General features: G+C 33.5%; 4 protein-coding genes and 1 long non-coding RNA gene across 5 annotated transcripts; 1 reads left to right on the top strand and 4 right to left on the bottom strand.

The window, feature by feature from the left end:
• Nucleotides 1-2,457: 2,457 nt before the first annotated feature.
• Nucleotides 2,458-7,439, bottom strand: LOC106414914 (putative axial regulator YABBY 2). Its single transcript, XM_013855496.3, has 6 exons — nucleotides 7,157-7,439; nucleotides 3,998-4,129; nucleotides 3,793-3,925; nucleotides 3,646-3,694; nucleotides 3,479-3,554; nucleotides 2,458-2,923 (listed from the first exon to the last, which is right to left on the bottom strand). The coding sequence occupies exons 1-6, from the start codon at nucleotides 7,223-7,225 to the stop codon at nucleotides 2,816-2,818; spliced, it is 567 nt and encodes a 188-aa protein (XP_013710950.1). The 5' UTR covers nucleotides 7,226-7,439; the 3' UTR covers nucleotides 2,458-2,815.
• Nucleotides 7,440-13,306: 5,867 nt separating this feature from the next.
• On the bottom strand, nucleotides 13,307-16,860 carry LOC106414915 (aluminum-activated malate transporter 2-like). Its single transcript, XM_013855499.3, has 6 exons — nucleotides 16,007-16,860; nucleotides 15,715-15,855; nucleotides 14,931-15,203; nucleotides 14,606-14,727; nucleotides 14,371-14,514; nucleotides 13,307-14,132 (listed from the first exon to the last, which is right to left on the bottom strand). The coding sequence occupies exons 1-6, from the start codon at nucleotides 16,206-16,208 to the stop codon at nucleotides 13,488-13,490; spliced, it is 1,527 nt and encodes a 508-aa protein (XP_013710953.2). The 5' UTR covers nucleotides 16,209-16,860; the 3' UTR covers nucleotides 13,307-13,487.
• Nucleotides 16,861-20,231: 3,371 nt separating this feature from the next.
• Nucleotides 20,232-21,077, bottom strand: LOC106415962. The gene is made up of 3 exons (XR_002658710.2): nucleotides 20,937-21,077; nucleotides 20,524-20,785; nucleotides 20,232-20,456 (listed from the first exon to the last, which is right to left on the bottom strand). It is a non-coding gene; the product is annotated as an uncharacterized LOC106415962 (long non-coding RNA).
• On the top strand, nucleotides 21,069-23,967 carry LOC106415960 (RINT1-like protein MAG2L). Its single transcript, XM_013856773.3, has 4 exons — nucleotides 21,069-21,511; nucleotides 21,590-21,685; nucleotides 21,761-21,843; nucleotides 21,955-23,967. The coding sequence occupies exons 1-4, from the start codon at nucleotides 21,112-21,114 to the stop codon at nucleotides 23,821-23,823; spliced, it is 2,448 nt and encodes an 815-aa protein (XP_013712227.3). The 5' UTR covers nucleotides 21,069-21,111; the 3' UTR covers nucleotides 23,824-23,967.
• On the bottom strand, nucleotides 23,821-25,537 carry LOC106415961 (recQ-mediated genome instability protein 2). The gene is made up of 4 exons (XM_013856774.3): nucleotides 25,150-25,537; nucleotides 24,968-25,082; nucleotides 24,826-24,887; nucleotides 23,821-24,077 (listed from the first exon to the last, which is right to left on the bottom strand). The coding sequence occupies exons 1-4, from the start codon at nucleotides 25,267-25,269 to the stop codon at nucleotides 23,964-23,966; spliced, it is 411 nt and encodes a 136-aa protein (XP_013712228.1). The 5' UTR covers nucleotides 25,270-25,537; the 3' UTR covers nucleotides 23,821-23,963.
• Between the last annotated feature and the right edge of the window lie 1,072 nt (nucleotides 25,538-26,609).

The raw sequence follows: 26,609 nt of genomic DNA, 5'->3' as shown, positions 1-26,609 counted from the left end.
TACTATGTTTGACCAAATCAATTACGAAACTAACAACATTTATTTTGTTAAATTACCACTTTTTGGTAACCCATATATATATATATTTCTAAAATGGATATAGACAAATAAAAAACAGTATGTGACCTCTACATATACTTTCGACTCTCTTTATATAAATAAGGAAAATAGTGGAAGAAAACAAAAGGAACATTTGAAAAAATAAACTAAAATTTACCTAATAAAAAGAAGAAGAGTAAAGTGCATATGATCTTCTATGTAAGTTGCCTAGAACAAATCTTACTTTTCAATATCGTTGTCTACTTTCGAATATAGTCTCTCTTAAAAAAACTATTTGTGTGTGACTGTGTGTGTTTCTAAAAATTAGCCACTTTTTAATTATGTTCATATATGACACTATGATTATATACAAAAACCCTAATGAAAATGGAGGTTGAAATTTTCTTTTAAAAAAACATAATAATGAAGGAAGAAAAAGTGCAGTGAAAAAAGAAAGATTAAAGGTGTGTGGACAAGACCCGTCAGAGGCACAAAGAGCCAAAGACATCCAAAGACCCCAACTAACATGATTTGACGTTTCAGATTCTGTTTTTCTTTTGGACCCCTCTTCATTAAACGTTCTCTTCTTCTCTTTTTTCACTCCCTTGTTCATTTTATATGTACATCCTCTATTATACGCAAGTTTTAACTATTTTCTTTCTTTCTTTAAAGAGAAAAAGACAAAAATAACAATAAATCAAGTTTATGTTCCCAAACTAGCACTTAAGGTCAAAAATCACAAAAATAGCACTTAATGTTTTATCAAAAGTCACAAACTTAAGGTTTAGAAGTAAAGGGTGAGGTTTAGGATTTAGGGTTTAGAGTTTAGGGTTTAGGGTTTAGATTTTAGGGTTTAGGATTTAGGGTTTAGAGTTTAGGGTTTAGAGTTTAGGATTTAGGGTTTATGGTTTAGGGTTTAGGGTTTATGGTTTAGGGTTTAGGGTTTAGAGTTTAGGGTTTAGGGTTTAGAGTTGAGAAATGAGGTTTTGGGGATAAGATTTCAAATTTTGAAAAATGAAAAAAATTAAAATTTTCAAAGGATAAACTTAGAAAGATGCTATTTTGGCCATTTTAGTTTTTGATTGCTATTTTTGTGATATAAATTTAGAAATGTGCTATTTTGGAGATTTGTCTATTCTTTAAATGTGTGTGCATGGACCAGAGACGATGGATGAGGTACGTAAGTGTCTCCAATACTGTTGCAGAAACTTGAAAATGTGACCCCACATCTCTAATCTTAGTCGAGAAAATTATCAGTGGTGGTGAGAGAGAAAGATAGATGATTTATTAAACATGGCCACAAGCCACAGTTCGTCGTGTCCATTTTGGACAATAGAACACTGAAGTTATAATTAATACGTATACTTGAACAGCCAATTGATGTCGACTTGGAAACTATAGTGATTACAATTTGATCGATGCTTGATTCATTCGAAAGTGCCATTCTTTTAGTAAAAGTTGACTACTACTACTACTACATAATAAAATATTAAAATAATTGTCACAAAAATCAATCCTAAATAAATAATTTTCAAAAACACATTTAAATAAACCATAAAAAAATTAACAATGCAAAAAAAAAAAAAAACACTCGCTTTGACACCATTAAAAACTTACTTTAAAAACTCTTTAGAAATTATTTGAAATTTCAAATTTTTTTAAAAAAAATATGATTAAATAAAAATCTTATTACACCAAATAAGAAAAGAAAAGACCAACTATATTCTCTTTATATTTAATGTGTTAGTTGTGGTAAGATTCAAAATTTGTAACTTATTTTATAATAACACAAACTAAGATTATATTTTGTGTTATTTTGCAAGTTGTAACTTATTATAACTTATTTCATATTTAAATATGCAAAAAAATCGTTAGCTAGAGTAAATTATTCAGGCGCGCAACCATTCAAAATAAAAGTTTCAAAGCTGCCAGTGACCTTCTAAAACATAAAAGTGTGACTAATTTTAATCATGATATTCAACCGGATTGCGCATTTTGCGGCTGACAGGAGAAGACACGAGCACTGATTTCTCATCCAGTTGTTCTTTAAAAAGAAATAAAAACTGTTAAAATCAAGCAATTTATGTATTCATTGGGAGCCTTTGCTTTTTGTAAAGAATGTTTCTTTGGAATGAGTGATTTTCAGAATAATCCCAGCAGTCAGCACCATAAAAGTTACCATATCATATCCCAAGATGGAATTTATTTTCTTACCACTCTATGTTACATTCTACTGTACATAATACTGTACATATATCTTTATAATATACATAAATAACTATGTAAAGTCCAACTACACTTTTATTTACTAATTATGATTCTTGATAAAACTCCTTTTCTTCAAAATTCTATAACTAATTGTAATTGTATAAAATCACTCGTATTCCTGTAAGCTTGTGAGTTAGTAGTATCTACAACTGCTATAAAGTATAAACTTCGCATTATATAAGTTCGTGACCACACAAAAAGTTACACCTTTTCAGAACGAGGAAAGAGGAAATGATATTACAATCTTCTTAAAGGAGATTCTTCTTAAATAATTAGGTTCAAATATGAAAACCATATATGGGTTTCACTTATTAGGATAATATAAGCTAGAAACGAAGTTATAGATGGAACCCACACATGAAAAAGAAAGGGACATACATGTATATGTATGTATATATATAAGTAAGGTAATGTATGGATCTTCCTCTTCCTTGCCTTCTCTTCCATTACACCAGCGTACACATACATACATATATAATAGCCATTTATCAATATATATGTAAAGGCTTTAGTAATAGCCATTAGACTTTTGGCCTGCAACTGTCTGGTCTATTTGCTTGCCTTTTTTGTTGCCATCCAGCTTTAATCCAAAGTGAATGTGAGGAAAATGTGCCCACTACACACCAAAAATGACAAATTTAAATATTTTTAAGAGTATACTGTAATAAACATTCCACCACTCGTGCATAGTAGAATCCACTAGCTTATGGTATATACAGTAATATTTCAAAGGTTCAACCTAGCTCACAACAGTGAAAAAGATCAAACCCTAGAATTTTCTCACCACTAATTAGTTTATGGCATCTCTAATACTTGTCAGAAATAGATGATTTTATCTAATCATGTGTTTGCATATCAGTATTTTTTTTACAAAAATTGGTTATCTAAATTAAACAAAAAATATATAAAAATAGAGTTAAGAATTACATTTACCAAGTTTTTTATTAGAAAACATCTAGTAAAGAAGTGTAATATAAGTATATATATAAATATATATATTTCTAGTTACGTTTTTTTTTTCCTACTTCGAAATGTTATTTTATTTGTATCTTCTTCATAACTCTCTTTAATTCTGATGTCGGTGCCATAAATTATAAAGAAATTTGTTTTTAGCTACCTCTCGTAATTAGTTCATATATACGTGGAAGAATGATATAAGACGGAAGCTTACATTTTTCGCAGCTGTGCTAAACGCCTCGCGGTGGCTAATCTCTGGATTACCAGCCTTGATCCTTTGGATTTCCTCTCTAGTTAGGAATAAATAGTTTTTAAACTTCTTGTGAAGGAGTTGGGAAAATATCATTTAAAGAAAAACTTAAAATTACATAAAACACTTACTTGATAAATCTGTTGTAGGCCGAAGGAACGCGTTGTCTTTTCTCAGGCGCTGCCATGAAAATAAAAATTATGGACTCATTTCATATATATGTATGCAAACTTCAAAATACTTGCGTATCAAACGTTAGACGTATAAGAGCGACTTACGGCGAATAGGAGGCATTCTAGGAACCTCACGTTCTACATTTTCTGACAGTGTGGTCGAGAAATGATTGAAGCTCCTAGAAGATGATCCGTGTTCTTTTCTTGTTACCGAAGAGGTTATGTGTTGCTTATGTTGCTTCATGATTGCAAAGACTATATCACTCATAATTCTACCAAAATGTTGAAGTCATAATGATTATTATGGTACCTGAAGATCTTGATGAATGGGAGGAGGAGAGCTTTGATGAAGTGAAACTCCGATGTTGAGAGAGAGCAAATTGGTACAATGGCCACATCTCACCGTCACAAGTGTGAACAAGCTTGCGTATGGTACACTTACCTGATCACACATAACAATTTGCAAAATCTCTTTAATCATTTGCCTATACGGACAAGTTATTGTCTTGCTTACCACTATTCTACAATTAGAGTGGTTGGTTAGAACAACCTACACTGTAATATATAGGGTATAACTTAATTACACCTTGCATGAAATAATCAACAGAGATTTTTGGATAGTACGTATGTTAACTGTTCCTTTCTATACAACAGTACTTTTTGTTAATTATAGAACAGGGTCTCTTGATTTGACAAATACATATCCAACTAATATTTTCCAGTGTAAAATTTTTTTTTGTTGACTAGCCATCGAATAGATTAGTCAAAGAAAATTCTTAAGATCAACTGAAAGAGATCGATATTTAGGGTTTATTTCATAATATATTTAATCTGTAATTTCACTGATCGTAAATAACAAATTTATGCGTGGTACAATGTATTTAAATAAGAAAAAATGTATATTTATTAGTACCTTATAATCTGAAACATTTATATAGAAGGAAATCATAGTATATTTTATATTTTCATATGTGCAAGATAGTCCATAGTTTTCTTACATATATCTATGATCCAACAATTGAAACTCTTATCATGCATCTGCCTTCATTACGTTAATAAATTAAAAAAAATGTGTAAAAGGGTCACTTAAGAATATGCATATATCTTCTCTATTAAAAGAGAAGTACCATTTTTATCTACTATTTAGAAGTCTACTAGGACCATTTCATTAATCACATAATATGATATAATAATTAATAGGAATATTAATAATAAATTAATTTTAACTATAGATTTGAATTTTATTTTCAGTTATAACAAAATCTGTTGAAAAAAATCTAACAAAATCCTACTAAATTTTTAAATAATTTTTATTTAATATTTGTTTAATTAATTTCGTAATTAAATAATATAATGCTTTCATTTAAATAAATTATCATCTACCACTAAAACGGGTTCAAATTTTTTAATCATGTCAGATTTGTTTTATACAAATGATGTTATTAACATATGTTAAAAATTTATTTCTACAGCTATATATTTTCAAAAATCATATGTTGAAGAATATTTTTTATTTGATGATTTCAAATTATGAAAACTCGAAAACGTAATAAAAAAGGTAAAATGTATAAAACAAACTCCTATATTAATAAAGTAATAAGAAACTTAAACAATAAAATTAAAAAGTTATAAAATACTAAACACTAAAATATAAATTGTATATTTAAATTTATATAATAATATTAAAATTAAATATTTATAAAATGAAAATATACCCGCACTATGTGCGGGATAAACTCTAGTAAATATATATGAGGGATGTATTTTTGTGTATGGTGGGTTCTGATTACTCATATGTCTGACACAAAATCCTCAAGGCAATATGATAAAAGATAGTAAAGCGATGAAGAATGGTTGATGAAGGCTTGTAAGGAGAAGACAGTCATGTTAGAAAACGACCTGACCTTAACCACAGCCCATAAAGTCATTAACACGTTATGTGAGGGTACCATCTTATATTATAATCTTCTTTATTTTTGTATATGCATCCAATCCGAAGTGGTCAAGATCGGCCATGATTTAACAGTCGGTAGCTTTTGTATAGATTAAGAAATTGTTGCTCGAACTGGGTAGAACAAATCTTTTGTACTTCCCACTACAACACCACCCTTATTTTGTGCAAGAAGACCTTCAACATTTTTTAGTTAAATGTGCCCGTTTTGTCCCTAACCAGAGTGATGCTACATCTCCACTATTTATTTATCTGTAGTCATAACGTTTATAAACAATCAACTTAGAAGGGTTTCTCGTGATTGCTCCTTCTTAAAAATCTTCTACAACTCACACACTTTAGTACATGACTTATATACAAGTTATGGCACTTGGGATACCGCTACACTAGTTTAAACGACGTTCTGACTAAGTGTTCTAGTCAGGTTTTCGTGATAGCTTATGGATCATAAATCAATGATTTATATGTTACATATCATTCTATAGAAAGATATGTACACACATCAAAATCAAACATTCAAATGTATGGATACTATTAAAGAGTCACATAAAACCATTAAATAGTAAACAATGTCAAGCCAGCAGCCTGCGAAGCTGGAAAAAATAGTGACATTTAAATAAAAATTGAAACTATATATATATATATAATAAATTTAGCCTCACCTTACTGTAGGAAAAAGGAAAATTTAAGAACCAAAAAAATGGTTTTTTAACATTATCAGCTGTTGATGTGATGTAAAACATTTTTACATGGACCACGCTTTGTAGATCAAAGATCTATGATTGATATGATATATGTATACATGTGTCACATACTACAGTTATATATACAAAATAATACGAAGTCAGACTATAAAGCTGGAAAACTTAATGAAAGATTTTGAGCCTGTATCACATGAATACAGGCAGCAACTCTCTATCTACCAATTCCTTTTACAGGAAGTATTAATGGCGATTGGAACTTAGGGAATTATGAGTAGTATTTAAGAAAATGAAGAATTTACTAAAACACCAAAGAAAAATATATCTCTAAAGCGACAAAAAAAACTTCAGAAAATTGTGAGATCAGGGAAAGAAGATGCTTTTGTTGCAGACTATAAACCTACGCATAGAGCCCTAAATCTGTTCAGGAGCTCTTTCCCTTGAGTTTACTTTGTTAGAGCACTACAAACTATGGTTCATTTACTTGTTTGGGTATATATCTCATCACCCGTTAGAGAGAGCCATCTCGAGAAAAAAGTAAAACAAAAATTTAGGGTTTCTTTTCTTTTCTCGAATTAAGAAACTTCCCCTATATATCATCATCAACAATCAAAGGAAAAGGTACGTTGATTCATGAAACAGATGCAAAACTCATCATAAAATATTTATCACCAATTATGTGATTGATAGAAAGATAACTGTATTAATTAAGTTAGAAAAATGAGATCTATCTCTGTGTTAATCTGGAACACTCTTTCTTTTGAGAAAGATTTACAGTTTATAATACTAAGGAAGCAGGGTACTAGAGAGAGATTACCGCTAAAATCGTCGTGCAGAAGTTGCAGTGGACATAGCAAACACGCTCAGATGATGTATCAATAGACATTTGTAATGTGTGGCTTCTGTTCAATGATATATCTCTTCTTGTTTGGGATATATATGAAACTTTTAGTTATGCGAGTGAGATCAAAGAAGGAACTATTTGATCTTGAAAGAATAAACTAAAGAAAAGGCAAGCAAAGGAGAGATGAAGAAGGATAGAGAGAGGAGAAAGATTGGTGGAGGAAGTGTACAAAAAATCTGAAAAGACTAATGGGGTTTATTTGGATTGGAAGAGAGACAAGTGGGGACTACACTACAATGTTCTTCTTTTTTACTTACAGATATTTTTTCCAGATAACTAAGAGAGTTAAATACTTAATGGTAATGTGAATATTTACCCGTGTATTTTTTTTCATATTTACATCTTTGATACATCAAATAATTTTAAAGGGTACATTCGATATATTAACCCAATCAACCCATCATCTACTGTACTTACGTATTTCCAATTTTATGCTGAAACTGTGTTGCGTTTTTGCAACACTGATCGAATAATACATTAAAATCTAAAGCCCTCACTTTTATAGTATTCATTCATATAGTAGACGGATTTTATTCCATACATTTTAATATCCGGCGTATTTGATAGTTGTAGTTTATGAAAGATATGCAAGGGAAAGAAATGTACATTTCCATTGATAGACGATTGATGTATCTGGCCATTCACCAAATGAAAATGTTCGTAAGTTTATTACATCATGAGAGTCAGTTTATGAAATATATATATACATATATGCAAGTCAACGAGATGCATATATTTTAATTGATCAACTTTTTAACGATTTATGTGTCATTTCACCGTTGAACAAAAAAAATGTGTCATTTCACCAAATGAAGGTCCCCTTAAAGAATATGACATCATAAAACTGGTTATAGGATTCTTTTTTATTACTTATTTGCTACGCGATCCATTATGTCAAATCTCTTCCACTGTTAATTTAGGAAAATAATATAACCTTATCAATTATGGATATATGTATATCATCGCAGGTATATTAATAGAGAGACATTAAAAAAATTATAACATGTAGTTTGTATTAATTAAAAAAGTGTTATGTTGAGTTGTCACATAATTGAAATGTTAATTTTGCTTACGTGGCGGCTTGAGAATCAATTAAAAATTTTGTTAGTCCAAAATTAAATTGTTAGGGAATGTTATATTATATAGTATGTCCATTATGGACCATTCATTTATCAAATTGAAATTATTATATATTATTTCCTTAAATAAAACATACGAAATTACCTAATGTGACTAAGATATATAATAAAAATTTAGATTTTTTTGTATATGTTATATTTTGAATTTTTCAAAACGAGTATAAATTACTAAAACTGTTAAAAGTCTCACATAAACTTTTGTGATCAAAGTTTAAATTTTTTTATGTAATAAGATACAATGATTATAAAATCATCTGAATAAATAATTTTATTTTAATAGGTGTTTATGTTAATATATATATATATATATTTCATATCGTTTAAATTAAACTATACATCATATGAAAATACATACTTATATTTTGATATCTACGTTGAACATATATTGAAAAGTTAATATTTTAATTTTGAAATCTTCATTGTTTTTTTTTAAATGATTATAAATTATTTAAACAACTAAACATTCCACATTAAAAAAATCGTTGGTGCAAAATTTTGTTACGCAAATATGCAAATGATCATAAAATCATATGAGTAGAAACATCATTTAATATATATCCGAATTAAAAGTATACTATATATTTATGTTAATATCATTTAAATTTAATTATGTATCATATACGAGAGATAAGATTGATTGTTTTGATTTATTTACCTAAAATGATTGCGAATAAACAAGAACGGTCGTTTGATTTATATGTGCACGCCAATTTTTTACATAATAGTAACTGATTTCATAGCTATTTAATATATAATTATTATTTTATTATTTCATAATATACAGAAAAATATAAAATAAGTAATAAATATAAAATATTTATTCTGCTCAAGACGCTGGTCTTAACCTAACTATGTATCTCTTTAATAATTTTAAATCTTAAACATTTTCTAAATCTCAGGCCAAAACAAAATAACGAGATGAGAATACACTCAAAAATTAATATTTATATCGAGCAATAACAAAAATGAAAAAACGACACAAAAATGAGAAAAATATTGAAGATAAATATGATTGACACGTGAACATAAACTTCTCATAACCATAATTAATTTTTAAATTACTAAATCATGATATAAAACCGAGTTGCCATAGTTTTACTGTAACCAAATAGTAGACATGAGATTCTTCGGCCTAAATATTAGATTTTTATGCGATAAGCAATTTTTGTGACCTAAAATATTTTTGAAAATAGGATCAGCTCATCAGTAAACAAATTATGTAATTAACAAAAAAGTTTAAGGGCCAAAAATATTTATTCGATCAAAAATATAAATTTTATTTTTTCATACGATAATTTTTAAATAATTTTCATATAAATTCATCATGCGGTTTGCACAGGTCTTATCCTAGTATAGTATATAATATGGAAATTAGTTTACAAAATAAATTATCATTTTGTCTAAATTTTATTTAGAAACATGTTTGTCAAACAAAACTTCAATCTAAACTTTATCATGTAAACATAATATTGAAAAGGTTATATAATTCCGGTTCCCTATAAAATGGTAAAATAAAACCAATTTATTATTCTAACAAATTTGCGAGACGGGACACAAAATTTCGTGAGAAATTGTGAACTCATATTCCCACGAATTAGACATGCATTGGTTAAGATGCCGCCACTTTCTACAACTATCGGCACGACTATCTATTTGCTTGACTTGATAGAATTTTGGAGAAAAAATCATGTCATTGAAAAATACATGACTATAGTATACATGCATTGTTTACTTATGATATATTATAGCAAATTTCATGTTCAGTTATTTCTTGGATAGACAAATAATTCTAACGAATTTTATGGTTATTGAAACTAATTTCCTTTTTAATATAGGTAATAATAATAATATTTTGTGATGTAATTATAATTGTATCCATTTTTGGAAACAAGGGTTTGCATTTTTAGCCAGATTGAAATTCGGATAGTGACAGAAAGAAGTAAAAAACACAAAATATTAACTTACATGTCTTGCTCACTGATGAGAACAAATTGTCAAATACAAAAATGATACATTCTGCAGGCCTGGCTCACAGAAAGTCAGGGCCTTGAGCTTGCAAAGGTACTTTAAAAACTTTATTTGGTAGATCCATAAATTGAATAATTGGGCCTTGACGATTTTGTTAACAATATAACATGACATCAAATACATTCCATGATGGCAATAAATGTTATCAAAGGATTAGAACAGAGCAACTCCAAAACAAATTAATCCACAAAGAGAAATTCTCAGTAACATAGACTTCCCCATATGTAGCGCAAACATTGAACAAAGTACAAGTAAAATCATCAAAATGAGAATGTAAAAGAGAGAGAAGAAAATACTTACAGGCCCATCTTGTTTTGTGTTAAATGGCCTTGAAAAAGGCCTTCAGATCCGGTTAGAGGGGATTGTTTCTTATTTACGTAGACTATTGACACAATTCAACGAGAGAGATAGTGCGGTGCAGCTATTCTACCTAACCGATGAAAGGTAATTCATCTCGTTGTTGGGCACAATGGTAAACAGTAAAATATACATTAGTTTATTGGGTGAAAACGTATACGAAAGTCAAAAAGAAATCCGAACGCGTTTTTATATTTGTTGGGCACAAATGCTAAGTGTACCTTTTGCCACTTTAATTGTACGGTTAAGATCACATAGCAGAGACTTTTAGCAAGTAGTAGAAGAACTTCTATTGACTCGAAACGCATTAACGTCGTTATCACTAGACTTTTGTTTGTTTCTTCTTTAGTGGTTCGTTTAATCTGGAACGTCCTTAACATTTTTTAAAGGATTTAAATATTGGATTAGTATTCAATTGATAAAATATTAATTGCGGAAAGCCTGAAGGCGATGGTGCACGGTGCATCTCAAGAGCTTTTTGATACGTAAGTGGAGCACTCATGATAAGTGAAGCTGTCTATTAAAGTGTTAACCCTGTCTATTTTAATTTTAATTCTGTAAAATATTTAATTTAAAATTTTAGTTGAAATTCGGGTGTGGATTTATTAGTGCTTTGTGTGTACCTGAATGTTGATGGAAACTGATTGTAGTCTGTCTGGTGTTCAAAAAAAAAAAAGTCGGTCTTTTCAGACCGAAGTGGTGGATTTATTTCAAGCTTTTCTAACATAGGCCGTTGATCAGGTTTAGTTTTCTGAATGTTGGGCCAGAGTTGCATCTTTCTTGAGGAGAGCCTCTTAAAGATCTTAATATAATTCATTCCGCTAACAAATTTTATTATATGCCACTTAAAGTGGCACTACTGGTGGAAGTTTGGAGAAAATTATATTGGGCATGAGAAACATTCAAACATGGCATAACATAAACGGGAAATACATGTATTTTTTACTTCATCATACCCTATTTTTGTGGAAATTATACATGACAAAGTGGTTATATGATTTCGTAATCTGTATTATCTCTGGACCCATATATTAGTTGAGGCTGGCTCATGTGAGAGAGCCCATTCTCCCTTATTCATAGTTCATTTACCTCCTAAGAAACGTATACGTTGATTCTAGCTACACTCTCGCCGTAAGATAAGAAGGAAACAACCATTAGTTTCCGAGACTGGTCAACAGTGTTTGATATATCAGCATCACATAAGATGTGACAACATTGACCATCGCCATCGTGAGATTTGATTGGCATGATTCGAGCAATGCTTAGTTCCTGGTACAGAAAAACCATTAATTTCTTATTATTTTTATTGATCATATTTATTTTGTGATAAATATGTTTTAAACCAGTTTCGATAAAATAATTTTTTTAACATGATGTTGAGACCTTTTTCGAAAGTTTTTTTATTTTATTAGCAATATGAATATGCAATATGTACAATAACAACACTAACACAAAAAAATAGACTATGTTTTTTTTTTCTTTTTGAATTTATGTATAAACTATGAAATATAATAAGTACAGTACATTACATTTTTTCCAGTTGAAAGCATTTTTTTCAACGAATGGATAATGGATCTTCGTACAAAATATTTTTAAAAAAATTGAAGTTTATTAATGGAGACAAATACCTAATGCTGGTTAACTTACCCTCCACTTTAATTTGCCCGCCATTTTGTTCGAGATGTTTGAAAAAGCAGTTGAAAATAATAAAAAGGGCAATAGACAAAGGAGCACGAGCCCGTGAGTTTACGAGAACATGCCTCCTTTAAACATTTTCGTAGGGTTTAATAATGACACATAGCAATAACACCTTTTTTTTTTTTGATAACTGTAGCTTAATCTCAAAGACTTTTTAAGCCCAAAGACTAATCACTACGAAACCCGCATAATTCGTGTTTTTTTACCACTTAAGCTAAAAAGAATCGAATCTAAAACGGTACTCACAGCTGTGAGTCATTTACCACTAGATCAAGACCACTTAGTTAATATAGTAATAACACTCATCAATCAATTTCTCCTAGACAAAAATATCTCCTTGTTTTATTAGAACTTTCGAAGACATAACGCATATATCATTATTATTATTATTTTGTTTGTTTGCTTGTCAAAGCATATATATCATGCAACATTCATAATCTATATAAGAAGGATGCTACCTTTTTCTCTACGGATATTCGTATCTGTCATCTAAGTGCAACAACATCTGTATATCACTTTTCTAATTACTTGAGTGCACACTTTTTATTTTTCAACTTAAATAAATTATGAATTAATCTATGATCATTGTCCCTAATTTTATTATTTGTTAAATACCATAGTTTTTAATGAAGAACTTGATCCCTCCAGTGACATAACAATAACTCTGTGTTATTGAAAATAAAACATGAAACCTTAACTTCGTAGTTTCGGAAAATTGAATGACGGAAATACATATTGAACCAAAAAAGAATGACGGATATATATTTGTACTAGTTTATGATAAAAACAGAGATTTTTTTTTGTATTATTTTGGATTCAATATATATATAGAGTACACTTATTTAACATCGAGATGTATCAAGATATGACGTGACACATTTTAATTCTATTGAAAATAAAACCGATAAACAGAGAAAAATACATTGTAGAGTTAGGCTAAAATGAATCTTTGTTCAATAGAACTTTATTTAATATTCACCATTAGTCCCATCCCAGCCACCCCTAAATCCTATAATAAATAGTTAATTACTACTGCTAATTCTCTTATTACTACTATGTAAAACATCACTAGCATCACTTGGATCACATGATACACAACTCGTATGTGCATGTATTTCACCAACTTCATGTTTTTCATGGACTAAATCATCATCATCAATTTTTATGGCGACATGGTGGCAAGAGTCCACTGAAGTCTCTCCACGCGACTGGTCAACAGTGTTTGATACATCAGCATCACATAAGATTGTGACAACATGATCGTCACTATCGTGAGACTTGATTGGCACTGCAGCACGTCCAATGCTTACAGAATCCGACTTCTTCAATGATGCGGTCGGCTTCATCTTATTCTTAAACCTTGCAGCGGATGCGAGCTCATGTACTGATTCTGATATCTTTTCGGTTAAATTAACAATATCGATGAGAAGAGAGACCGTGGTGGTCAATGAGATCAATTGTAGTGGCTCAACATCGTTCAAGATGCCTGATTTGAGTAAAGTAGAAAGAGTTTTGCAGGCAGATTGTGAGTTTAGGACATGGATATCGGCAGAAGATGATTTTGTCATTTTCTTTAGTGAAATGGACATCTCTTTCAATGATTTGCCTGACTCCGAGCTCATTCTTCTTAATGATTCTTCTAGCTTCTTCTTTATGTCCTTTGGGATCTAACAAAAAACAAGTAAAGGGAAAAAAGAACATATTATTATGCATAACATTCATATTAAAAGCATCTAATGTATTAAAACACAGACTAATTACCATTATATATGTTTTATTTATATTAAATATTTGTATGAAGGTTTAAAAAATCGGTCTGGAACTCTGGACAATGTTTAAATTCCCGAATAGGTCGGTTATAAGCAGAACTATTTAAAAAACAAATTATTTAAAAATGCTAAATACCTGAAAATCAGATTTGAGATATGAGTTCAAGGCATCAATCCGGTAAGCACACTGCCTGAGTAATGCAGCCACGGCAAGATATTGTTGCCATGGATGTCTAAATCTAAACTGGCCGTGACGCGGCTCCCATCTTGCGAAATTAGCCTAAGCACAATTTAACAATCATCATCAGATACAGAATCCAATACAAGTTATTGCAAAAGGGTACAAGTATAAAAGAGAGTACACTACCCACCAAAGTTTCCTCATTGCTTTTTGAGTTGAGAACACTTTTATATCTTTCAAGATTCTTTCTTCTCTTCTCCACCTCTTTGATGTCACCATCATCTGTCGCTTCAAAATATTCCTCTACAAATTCTGCCAATTTAAAACTTTTTAATTCATCATGTATGTTGTTAAAAATACTACAATCTTTTATTTTTTTTCAAATGTAATACACACAGTTGAAAAATATCCTGAAGTTTAGGAACTTAATAAATCAGTTGTAGGAACATATTTTTGGAGGATATCTATGTATCTCTATAATAAATGAATTGTAATTAGGGAAGAAAGAAAATAACCTTGAAGAAAGTGGGAGAGTGTGTCAAGATTGGAGGCAATAAGAGAATGAAGGTCTTGTCCAGCCCATACAGGACAGACAAAGATAGAGATTAGGACGCAACTGACTCCTCCCATTATCACTGTCGATAGTCTCTTATGGGCCAAGTCCAATATCTCATCCTCTCTAAACCCCGACACTGATATCAGTGAGAACGTCAATATGAATATCAGTATGCCATAATCGTATCTGGCCTTCACCCGCGGGAAGAACCTCACGAACGTCGACAACGCAGCTGCACATATATATTACCATGCATTAGTCCTCGCTCTTTGTTCTAGATCTTTAAATATGTATATGCAAATGAGTCTTATCATGTAGATTGACTAGTGTACGTATTAGGGACCGTCCAAAGCTAGAATAGCCCAAAGCAACAAGTTCTAGTTACATCGTTGTGGAGGACACTAAATTAATACTGTCTCTATTTATTTTAATATGTATTTTAATATATTTTAAAACATTATTAAGAAAATATATTAAATTTTGATAATAATGTATTATTTTCTATATTTACCGATTTTCAACAATTTAAGACCAATATTACTTTTATAAGTACAATTAATTTTTGAAGCTGGTAATTTAAAAAAGCTAAAAACATGACACATATTTTAGAAAATAATTTATTTAAAAAACATTTTCTTTGTGAAAAACATAGAGGATATATGTTATGGTGAGATTATGGACCACAAGGCCCAAAATTTCTTGGTACCAAACCAAAACGGTAAGAGTGTCATAGTGAGAGTTACCTTGCACAAAGACGAAGATGGCGAGAAGAATAGGTTCTATTGTTGGACCGGACAAACTTGCTAGGTGATGAGCTCCAATTCCTAGTCCTCCGGCTACTAATGTTGCCACTGCCCTGTTTATTCCTTTCCCAAGTGTGGCACCTATGTGCACACCAAACCAAAGTTAAAGATACAATAATAGCAACAATACCAATACAACTAGCCCATTTGCATTTATTTCTACTTGGTCCCTAAATATTAGACATATTCAAACGTTAGAAAGAGGTTGATTCTGATCATACGTGGGACTAACCTACTGAGAATTCAAAGACGACAACAACGGTCATGACAGCCCACATTGCATTGACACCAAAATTATCATAAAGAGGTTGGTAATAGTAGAAGGAAGAGACCAAAGCAAGAGCAAGTCCCACTTTGAAAGCATGAACTACTCTTCTTGGGTCTTCTTTTCCTACTCTCCTCCCTTCTCTCACTATTTCTCTCACTTTCTCCATCACCTCTCAAGTGTTTTGATTCTCTTTACTAGCTCAGAAGCAGAGGAAGAAGTTGAAGATGACATGTTGTTTTGTCTCGATGGGTCGATGTTATTTATAAAGAGCAACAGAGACACCTATCTAGGATTGGGACTCGTGAAATGTTTTATATATATTTAAAAATAAATATTTGGTGCGTTGTACTTCGAACTTAAAGGTTAAACAAATTGAAAATGAAAATCATATTTTAATTAGAGACGAGCGTATTATTATATTAATTAGAGGCAGAGATTACTTACGTAACCAAATTCTACTTTGTTGCTGAGTTGATCCGAAAATTAAAAGCAGAGCCATTAGTAGCTAGCAATGCTTTACTTCTCATTGTTAATTTGTTTCCAGAATTGCCAATAAAAGTTCATGCCCAAAGAAGTTCTTTATATAAAAAATTATTAGTGCTTTCCAACATATGATATATATTTAGAAGAATATATTTCTATATATATATATATATAATTCACAACCCTTGTGTTTTTAATCTTCATTTAACACAAATAAAAACTTCTTCAGAACTTGAAAAAGTAACTTCCCAAAAATCTTTCAATTCTCTAGTTGTGATTAGAATTTATTATAAAAAGTAAATGATATATAAGATTTTTTTTTCTTCTAAAATTAGTTAAAAATAGCTAGAACTTAGAAGTAAAACTTAGACTAAATTTAAGTTACTTACATAAACTAAAGTTGTAAATCATGCCCATTTATACAATTATCTTCTGTTTTATATATACAAATTTCTCGAAGGCAGTGTGAAACTGATAAATTCCAAATGTGTTATCAAATCAAACATAATCTTATTTCCAATTATTGACATTTGTGGAGAGACAAAATATAATGAAATAAACATTCTATTAGGTTATGCTATTGACATGACTAATCACAATTCATGAAAAGCTCCAATAAAAAGATAAACAATTTTTCATATATCCTATCGTTTTCTATCTTTGGAAGCCAGGGAAGTCCATTTGCTCAATCACATATGGTACTCGACTACACCAATTTTAGACCTAACTTAGCTTATTTGACTACTTGTCTAACTTTTTCATTTCCGTATAATGACCATATCCATCAGTATTTTCTTTTTCTTAACTAAAATTAGCGACATAAAGATTATGAGATTTATGTATCAACATCGATACAAATAATATTAAACTGAAAAGGGCAAGAGATTATGGTTAGAACGCGGAAGTAGATAGCGGATGGTGCAAGTTACACTCAGTCCTTGCCCGTGCCAAGTTGGCACCAACGTACGGAACTCATCACCCCAAGTACAAAAGCACCCTTTTGTATTAATTATTTCTATTTCAATTTCGCAACGTTTTCCATAAATATTTTTATTTCATTTAAATTAAGAGAAATTAAGTCATGGAAAATGATCCTCTATATTACATTTTGTATGTAAATTTTGGCAATTTGTATATAATTTTTACTGTTACTATTTTAGTGGATATTAAGGTAAGGATGAATAATCAAGAGATATAAAAAAAAATTTATTATCCATTCTGATTTGCTGCCTACAATGTCCAGGCTCTATAACCTTATGAAATCCCGTACCATGTCCATCATTTAGTAAAACGCTCATGAACATGATATTATCAACAAAAACGTTACAAAATTGTGAGTTAATAAAACAATAAAAATACACAAAAGCCCCAACGTCTATATGATACAGATAAATAAAAAGATACATTATAGAAAACAGATTGAGTAAAAATTGAAAAGAGACTAAAAAGCCCGAAAGAATAAACTCTACAGATCACTACTACCAAACCACCACCAAAACTGACTTCTCTACCCTTTCTGTCATCTCAATTTACACCCCTGCTGATTTCTCCAGACCTCATCTTTTCTGTACACAAACATGAGGTGGAACACCAGGAGGCAGATGTGCATGAGTGTGTAACACCCGTCTCTTTAACACTCGAGCCCGGCGTGCTACTAATCAACAACTTATATCTTAAATCCGTAAAAAGGTCTAAAAGTCGACTTTCATATAAATACCGAAATAAATCCATAAATCCCATAATCGAAATAACTGAAATAATCGTCGAAATAATAAATATAAGTCTGATAAATAAAATAAAGGAAAACGCCTAAAAGCACCAGCTGTCCGGTCAATCTCCTACTCGTCAGTCTCACCTGCAAGGGGGCACACGAGGGGTGAGTAACAGGGGAGTTACCCAGTGAGGTATGAGATACTAAACCCGAAGTCCATGGACCCGGACAGAGCACTCCGAATAAATATAATTTAATCCTAACACGTTATAAATACGGTACCTAAAGTACCCAAAGATCACACAACAGTCCTAGCGAGGTGCACACCCGCTGCCCACTAACAGGCCAAACACCACCGAAAATGTGCTCGGTTCATACACACACCGAACAAGTGCTCGGTAACACACGCCCGTAGACGATTTATCGACCTCCTGGGTCACGCGTCAACCGGTTGACTATAGCTGACCGTAACCTCCAAACAATCCGGCATACAGAAGTCCGTCTCTGTATCCATCTCAGACAATCATATAACTCCAAATAAAACAACTATTTTTATTTACCAATTTTAAATGAGACAATCATTGTTGAATCCTCTAACACCCTACTTCCGGTTTAAGCAAAGAACCTAAAAACTAAACAAGCAATAATAGACTCGATTTCACACAGACGGGAACACATTAGAAATAAATTATACTTATTCGAGGTCCTAAGCCGTGTAAGAGAAATTCGAGAAAAGACCCTCACCTTAGCCACGTGGAAAAGTAGTAGCTATGAAATCCAACTGCTCAAACAGACTCCAAATCTGAAATCGAGGCGAAAAATCGAGTCAGAACACCCTTCGAACGGTTAAAAACGGATAACCGGCGATTTGGTCAAACAGTCAACCCGCTGGTCAAAGATCAACCCGGTCAACTCTGACCCAAGTCGGTCAACCCTTGACCAATTGAAATCGAATTGAACCAATCGGTTTACCCAAACCAAAATCAATTTCAATTAGACCAAATCGGTTTTCCGTAACCGAAATTAAATCAATTTTAACCGCCGGTTTAACTTAACCAAATCAATTCTCTTAAACCTTTTCACATATCACAACTCGGGATGTTACAATTCACCCCCTCTCAAAGAACGCAACGTCCTCGTTGCGCTCCATGACAGGTCTCAAGACGCCTCTCAGGTCAGAACTGAGATGGCTAACCAGCTCTGATGCCACTTATAATGCCCCGACCGCCCACAGCTAATGGGCCACCCACGCCCGCTCTCTCGGCCCGTGGGCCCCATCCCGTCTGACGGTCGGTCCGTTAATTTTTCTAAATGCTCGAAATCAGTGTTTACTGACCCTGCAATCACTATCCGACCTTTTCCCATGCTTTGGCCTCACTCGCACGCTATCGCGAATCACTTCCCGATAGGTCATCCATCCTTGCACTACTCCAGCTCAAGCACGCTTAAATCTAGAGTTCTTTCAGGATGTGCTCCGGAAAAGGTAAGTCAACTTTGGTGACATAGGTAGCCAAATCAATTTTCTTAAACCTTTTCACATATCACAACTCGGGATGTTACAGAGTGCCTCTTCTTCAACCTTACATCGAAGCCAGAGAACCTCCTTTGTCATTTGTAGTGGGCGTCCTCTGGTTGGTGTCGCTGGCCTATTTGCGTTCAGCTCCTGCAAAAAAAAAAGCCAAAATGCCACGGCTGAGTAACAACATTTCAGGTCAAACTATGTTTACTTGATGAAGTGAAGTAATATCAACCAGCATCCATGCGTCTTGTATATGTCCTTTCAGTGGATGAAATTGCTGGAGGCAAAACGGATGAATGAGCTTAGGAACCACTACAAGATATCTCCCTAACACCAAGATAGCCCCAGCATAGTCTTTTGGTCAAGACTTTCAGACAAGGGATAAATTTGAAACAAAGGAAGCTTACTCACCCCAAAAGTAACCAATCCAGGGCCTCTAGCATTGGGTCTTAAACCTTCAACACTGTCGTTTCCAGATCAACAAACTAGTAAGACTTTGGACCAAAAACATAACAAACATACAAAAGACATGGACTGACCATAATAAATCCATGAGCACAATGGAGCCAGCGTCCATTGTAATTGGACGTTGTATATTCTCAATCTTCTCCACATGATATATAGAACGACCAATACCCCCATGCATACATATAATTTTCTTCTCTATCAAAATAGCCACCTAAGAAGAGGTATTGGTCGTTCTGACAATTACAAAACAGAATGAGCAATGTCTCAGCAAAAATAGCAAAACTAAAAAAGCGAACTTACGAAGTGTCTCCAGCTGTGGAAGGTGAACCGTATTCATCAAAAAGGCGCATAAGGCCCCCAAACTGTCCATGGAGATCACCAAATAATTTTGATAGGAGCTCTAAGCTGTAATACAGTTGGTTCGCTTGAGAAGATACGCTCTGCACTATCGCAAAGATCAGCTATTTCATTACATGTAATCAAGACTGCTAGCATGTAAAGCCTCTTCTATCTTCTGTTGCTCTCTTCAGCTGCTATAGTACTTGAGCTGCAACTCGTGTCTCTGTTAATAAGAGGTACCAAAAAAAAAAACATTAGATAAACCGGGTAGTGAGCACATATGTTCTCAACAAAGAGAGCTCAAAGAAGATTCAGTGCAAGCTGAGCTACAAATGTCTATTTCAATCAACTGACACAAAAGAAGAGAAGCTTACAGATTGGTGTTGCTATGATTAATGGTGAAAAGACGCTCTGCCTCCTCCGCCTGCTCGATGACTGATTCAAGAACCTTCTTCTGGAGATTCTTGCCTTCTGTCTTTCTATCATATGGTTGGCGTGCTTCACCAGTGATCGCCCATTTTTATTCCTCTTTTTGTATGAGAGGGTAAAATGGTAATTCCACTCGTTCGATTTTTAGAAGAGACAAAACTATTAAAGTTAAACCAAAACAGTTTAAAGTTCCGACAAGAAACCTCGCCGGCCAAACTGCTTCCCATGGAACATCCTCGTCCACTGTCGCTCGTCTTACCGCATCCGGACAAACTTTCCGGTGCATCGTTAGGCTTTCTCGATGGTAACTTCGATGACCTAAGAGATCTCCTCCTACGCGCTTCGAATCTAACCTCTCATCTAAAACACGACACTTCTCATCTACACGACCGCCTTCTCCATCTCCGTACGGATCTGACCAAACACGCCGTCTCCTGGATCTCCACCTCTCTCTCCGCTAAAAACTCTCTCGATGATCTCAGACTTAACCTCGAAAGCCTCAGTCTTGTTACATCTCTCCGTCAGTAACTCAAACCCTCTATGCTTATTTAATCATTAGTTTTTTTTTTCTTCTAATTGTCTCCATTTTTATTTATAGCTCGGAGTAAGGATGCTGTCAGAAAGCAAAGGGAACATGAGTTACAGCAACTAGTTGAGGAGCTGTGTCGGATTCAGAACAGGCGCAGATATCTCAGTGAGTCATGCTTTGCTTCTAGTTGTAACATCAAAGAGCTAAAAGCTAATAATTTTTTTTATTACGTTATTACAGTGACTGCCTTAAAGCTGGAAAGTCTGGTCGGAGATCTTGAAGATTCAGTGTTTCATCCTATGAGAGGAAGAAGTATGCTTCATGTAAAGCTTTTTGAATTCCACTAGTATAGGTTTTAGATACTAATATAAAGTCCTGCCTGGTTAGTATTATGAAGAAAAGATTTATACTTTTTTTTTAATCTTTAAATGCAGGTTCCTGTATTCAACCATGCTATTAAGACAATGAATGAGATTGAACAAGTGTTTGGTGATGTCACAAGGCATCACTCGCAGTGGCGGCGCCTTGTTGATACTGTCGATGGCAGAGTAGATAAAAGCTTGTCCATTCTACGGCCACAGATTATCTCAGAGCACAGAACCCTTCTCTCATCTCTTGGCTGGCCACCGAAACTAGCGTTATCCAAAGATGAGGGAGGAGATATCCCTAATCCTCTAGTGCTGATGCAAGGAGACCAAAAGGAATCTTACTCCCAAAGCTTTCTTCTCCTCTGTGGTTTACAGCAACTCAACACCCTCAAGGAAAAACGGAAGAAGAAGCTTTGTAAAGAAAGTAATGGCGCTGGACTCTGGGCGATCGATGAACTGGTGATACCCGTTGCCTCTCGGATGGAGTATCACTTCGCGAAATGGGATCAAGAGCCTGAGTTTATCTTTGCCCTTGTCTATAAAGTCACAAGCGACTTTGCTGATGGTGTTGACGATCTCTTGCAGCCTTTGATCGACAGAGCTATGTTGGTTAGCTGTAGTGCTAAAGAGGCTTGGGTTTCAGCTATGGTTCAGATGCTATCTTGTTTCCTAGAGAAGATAGTGTTTCCTCGGCTTGTAGAGATGGTCAAGGAGAAGAAGCACTTGAAATCTGAAGGAGTTTCGTCGTGGTTCCATCTTGTTGATCAGATGGTTACATTTGATAAACGGATGCAGACATTTGTGAGTTCAGACACTTGTCTTTCTTACGAAGGCTCCTCGCTAGGTATGTCAGTAATGGGACTGTTTTGTAAGAGACCTGAGTGGCTCAAGACGTGGGGCAAGATTGAGCTAAAGGATGCTTATAGAAAACTTAAAGAGGATATCAAGAAGGAGAAAGCTTGGGAGGGAACTAGGCTTGGTAATGAAACAAACTCACAGTCTGCGAAGTATGTTCTGTCTACAAGAGAAGATTATAAAGCGCCGTTTGTAGCAGAGACTTTTCTTAGTAGGACTTGGACGTTGATAGACCATTGTCTAACTCTACCAACCATTCTTCCGAGAATCCAATTTATAAGAGCTACTGCCACCAAGTTTCTCTGGTATGTATTCAAAACCCTGTTGCTGGAGTTCAAGAAGACTGATCTCTCTGACTATAGCTCGTTTGAAGATTCACTGATACAAGCCTGTGGACCTATTAATACTGCTCGGTATCTCGAATCGAAACTACGGGAATGGAGTGATGATTTGGTGTTTGTAGAGATGTGGGCTGCTGAAACCAATGCCAAAGTTGAAGTTTCCTGCCATGGTTGCTTCTTTGGGGAAGAACTGAATAGTCTTGTTGAGTTGGAAACAAACTGGCTTATGGAGATTATAACTGTTTGTCTCCACCAGTTCGACAATCTTTGCGGTGACCACTTCCACAACAATGTGGAGCCATGGGAGGAGGAGGATGTCATCACCGGCCTAACAGTGTCCCGAGGTGTTGCAGAAGCTTTGGACTGTTTAAGACGAGAACTCGCTGTTCTTCAGCTAAACATGAACCGAAAAGACTTCATGGACTTGTGGAGGAATCTAGCGGAAGGGCTTGACCATTATGTTTCTTGTAAGTTTTTCGTAGGAGGAGAAGCTGTTTTGATGATGAGAAGGTTTGAAGTGGACGCAGAGGCACTTATGATGGTGTTTCAGCCTTACTGTGTTCGTCCTGCTGCATTCTTCCCTCGCGTGAGAGAGATTCTGAGGCTGTTGAGTATGAATGAGGAAGAGAAGGCACGACTTAGAGGAGCTTTAAGTCGAAATGGAAGTAGTTGTTTGGGTTTGTTTGGTATTTCTAACTTGTCTCCTCAACTTGTGGAACAGTTTTGTAGGTGTTACTAGTCATGAGTGGCATTATGTATTATGAATCCCAACAAATATAGTCTGGTCTGTTAAAACTTAACCAAAAGAATGAGAAGAGACTATGTACTGATAGTTTTCTGAAGGAAAATCTAGAGAATAAAAAGTAGTAGCTGGAAGAATCAAGAGAACTCTTGAATCAAGGGCTCATAGAAGAGTCTGTATGCGTCCATGACTTCTAAATACCACATGGCTTCACGATCTGGTCTTCCCGACAGGTCGACCATCTTATGAACCTGGATATCAGTTAAAAGCAAACAACATTGACGGTCTGAGTTATACAGCACACAAAATCAAAGCATTGTATGAGAATGCATGACAAATGATGGCTGTTGATTCTGATGACACTCTCAATCTTTAGCATAACAAGAGAAGATGAATCTTAATCACTAGCGATTATACTGATTCTTCATGCCATGCCTAGCTTCAGCCTAGATGTATGGTTCAGATGCTATGATCACAAGGTCAGGCTGAAACAATCATTGAGGACTCTACTTAAGCAAGAGGGTTCACACACTGATGACTGTTGACTCTGATGATACTCTAGATCATGCCACGCCTAACTATAACCTAGATGTATGGTTTGGTTTATACAACTTGGCACAGAGTAGAGTTTACTGAGCATTTTAGATGCTGTGATTACAAGGTCAGGCTACTAAAGCAAGAGAGCTCACACTGATGACTGATCCAATGTGCATAATAATGCATACGTATTATTAAGAGATGATTCGAACTCGACGATGAAGAAGATAGAGCTAAGTTTAGAGAGGAAGCTCAACGATAAGAGTTTGTTATTCACATTAAACTTACTTTACAAAGCTAATCTAATGTCACTTATATAGTTAGCTGGTATATACAAGTAAACCGGAAATACAGTAAACCAACATTAAACCAAGTATCTAACCATCTATCCTAAGACGTATCAAAGACCTAAACTTTGAATATCACTATGATGAAAAATGAAAGAGCGAGAAAGAAGTAAACCTTAAGTAGAGGCATATCTCCCGTGCGGATATGGTATACACCAACAACCATCAGGTACATCCCTGTGCACATACACTATTCATAACGGTTTGATACGAACAGTCGCAGCCACTAATATATGAGCAACAATCAAAACCGAAACCTGATTTCCATTGACGGAGGGCAAAGTCGTTGGAGAGGCTGAGCTCGACGAGACCTGTGCCGTCGTCTAGGACCATACGGCCACCGGAGATGACCGGATCGGAGACCAAAACGCCCTACGACACAAGATTCGGTGATTTCATCGAAACAGTTTACGAATGAGAGGATGGATAGATCGCAAACCTGTAACCAAGCGCGTTGGAAAAGTACACCGCCTAGTGCGGTGGCGTTCTGAGAAGGCGTCGGTTTAGCGTCCCGGAGCTGGGAGATGAGCATCTTCACCGCCGCTAAGCTATAGTCCATTTTTCCCCGCGAGCCCTCCTCCTCTCGATCCGAAATAGAGTTTTAACTTTTACCACGTTTACAATAATTACTTTAATTTATTTAATTTTTGGTTATAAAGCATACAATTTAATTAATTTTTTGGTGTTTTTAGTCATACCATTTTATTTGTGTTTTCAATTAAAAATAAAAAATCATCAAATTATCTGAAGTAGAAATCTGGCTGTTGTATTTTAATGGATTTGAAAATCCGAACTAAATTCAGTGTTATTGGTTTTATAATTTTCAAATCTATATTAAAATCATGTGTTATTGGTTTAATGATTCATAAATTCTATATCAAATCAAGTGTTATTCAATCGTACAGATTTACTAATAAATTTTACTAGATGATAATCCGCGCCCTGCGCGGGATGAGAAGATTTAAAGAGATTTTTGAATCAATAGGTATTAGAAAGTTAATAGTCTTAACATGTTATATAATAAGGGGGGTTCATTGTGTATGTCTATGAATTAAGCTTGGATTTAAAAAAAAACTTGTGTATTTGTTTTGTTTAATTGAAGTATATTTCGTGGAAATGAATCCATAAGAGTAAGCAAAAAACTTATATAAAATAAATTATGAAGTAAAGATAAAAACGAAACAAAAGCAATAAAATTATTGTTTTCATAAATTAAATTATAAATATAAAATAAAACGAAACATAAGCAAAATAATACTAAAATATGAAAGAAACAAAATATAATATAGGAGACTACTTTACGGATGAGGAGATGTAATCATACGGCCTTGTATTTATATATGCAAGACACGGACCGAGGGCAATTATACCTATTTGCCATAATTATTTCCGTAAAATCAATTAAAATTATGTCCAAGGCAAAATATTCACATCCCCTTTATATTCAAAATACTGAATTTTGAAAACTTGCCTTGATCGTTGCTATGCGAATTTATTGGTATAGTATAGGAAACAAACTGAGATTCTAGTCAACTAAATTAAATTCAAAATTAGTCAATGAAGATCAAAAATATAATTATATGATTCGGTTTCGACGATGAATTTCCATTACCAAATTCGGCCAATATTAATGAGTACATATATAACCGGAATTAGTGTTATATTTAGTTTCATATTTCCTAATTTGAAATATTCATACGGCAATCATGCATTGTCACGCAAATATTGTGTGGTTGACAATGCCTTTATGATCTTTGAAAATTGTATTATGGCAATCAATACCATAATCTTTGAATAGATTTGTTTGGATTTTTTTGTTAAAAATACAAAGACTCGAGGGAAAACCTCCGGATTTGTAAATACTAATTAGATATTTTTTAATCGTAGCTTTATGATTTA

The sequence above is a fragment of the Brassica napus genome, chromosome C5, assembly GCF_020379485.1.
Source record: "Brassica napus cultivar Da-Ae chromosome C5, Da-Ae, whole genome shotgun sequence".
Taxonomy (NCBI): Eukaryota; Viridiplantae; Streptophyta; class Magnoliopsida; order Brassicales; family Brassicaceae; genus Brassica; species Brassica napus.
Note: the sequence above shows the minus strand (reverse complement) of the source record. Positions and strands in the feature narration are given on the sequence as shown.

Bases quoted from the DNA above. Each gene is read 5' to 3' on its own strand.
- LOC106415960 (XM_013856773.3), top strand. From the start codon at position 21,112: ATGGTAATTCCACTCGTTCGATTTTTAGAAGAGACAAAACTATTAAAG. The intron at 21,686-21,760 runs GTGAGTCATGCT...ACGTTATTACAG, and splicing joins GAACAGGCGCAGATATCTCA to TGACTGCCTTAAAGCTGGAA. The intron at 21,844-21,954 runs GTAAAGCTTTTT...CTTTAAATGCAG, and splicing joins GAGGAAGAAGTATGCTTCAT to GTTCCTGTATTCAACCATGC.
- LOC106415961 (XM_013856774.3), bottom strand. From the start codon at position 25,269: ATGGACTATAGCTTAGCGGCGGTGAAGATGCTCATCTCCCAGCTCCGG. The intron at 25,083-25,149 runs GTTTGCGATCTA...CTTGTGTCGTAG, and splicing joins TCCAACGCGCTTGGTTACAG to GGCGTTTTGGTCTCCGATCC. The intron at 24,078-24,825 runs GTTTACTTCTTT...ACTGATATCCAG, and splicing joins GAGATATGCCTCTACTTAAG to GTTCATAAGATGGTCGACCT.
- LOC106414915 (XM_013855499.3), bottom strand. From the start codon at position 16,208: ATGGAGAAAGTGAGAGAAATAGTGAGAGAAGGGAGGAGAGTAGGAAAA. The intron at 15,856-16,006 runs GTTAGTCCCACG...GTGTGCACATAG, and splicing joins CGTCTTTGAATTCTCAGTAG to GTGCCACACTTGGGAAAGGA. The intron at 15,204-15,714 runs GTAACTCTCACT...ATATATGTGCAG, and splicing joins CATCTTCGTCTTTGTGCAAG to CTGCGTTGTCGACGTTCGTG.
- LOC106414914 (XM_013855496.3), bottom strand. From the start codon at position 7,225: ATGTCTATTGATACATCATCTGAGCGTGTTTGCTATGTCCACTGCAAC. The intron at 3,926-3,997 runs GTACCATAATAA...GCAATCATGAAG, and splicing joins CCATTCATCAAGATCTTCAG to CAACATAAGCAACACATAAC. The intron at 3,555-3,645 runs GTAAGTGTTTTA...ATTCCTAACTAG, and splicing joins GCCTACAACAGATTTATCAA to AGAGGAAATCCAAAGGATCA.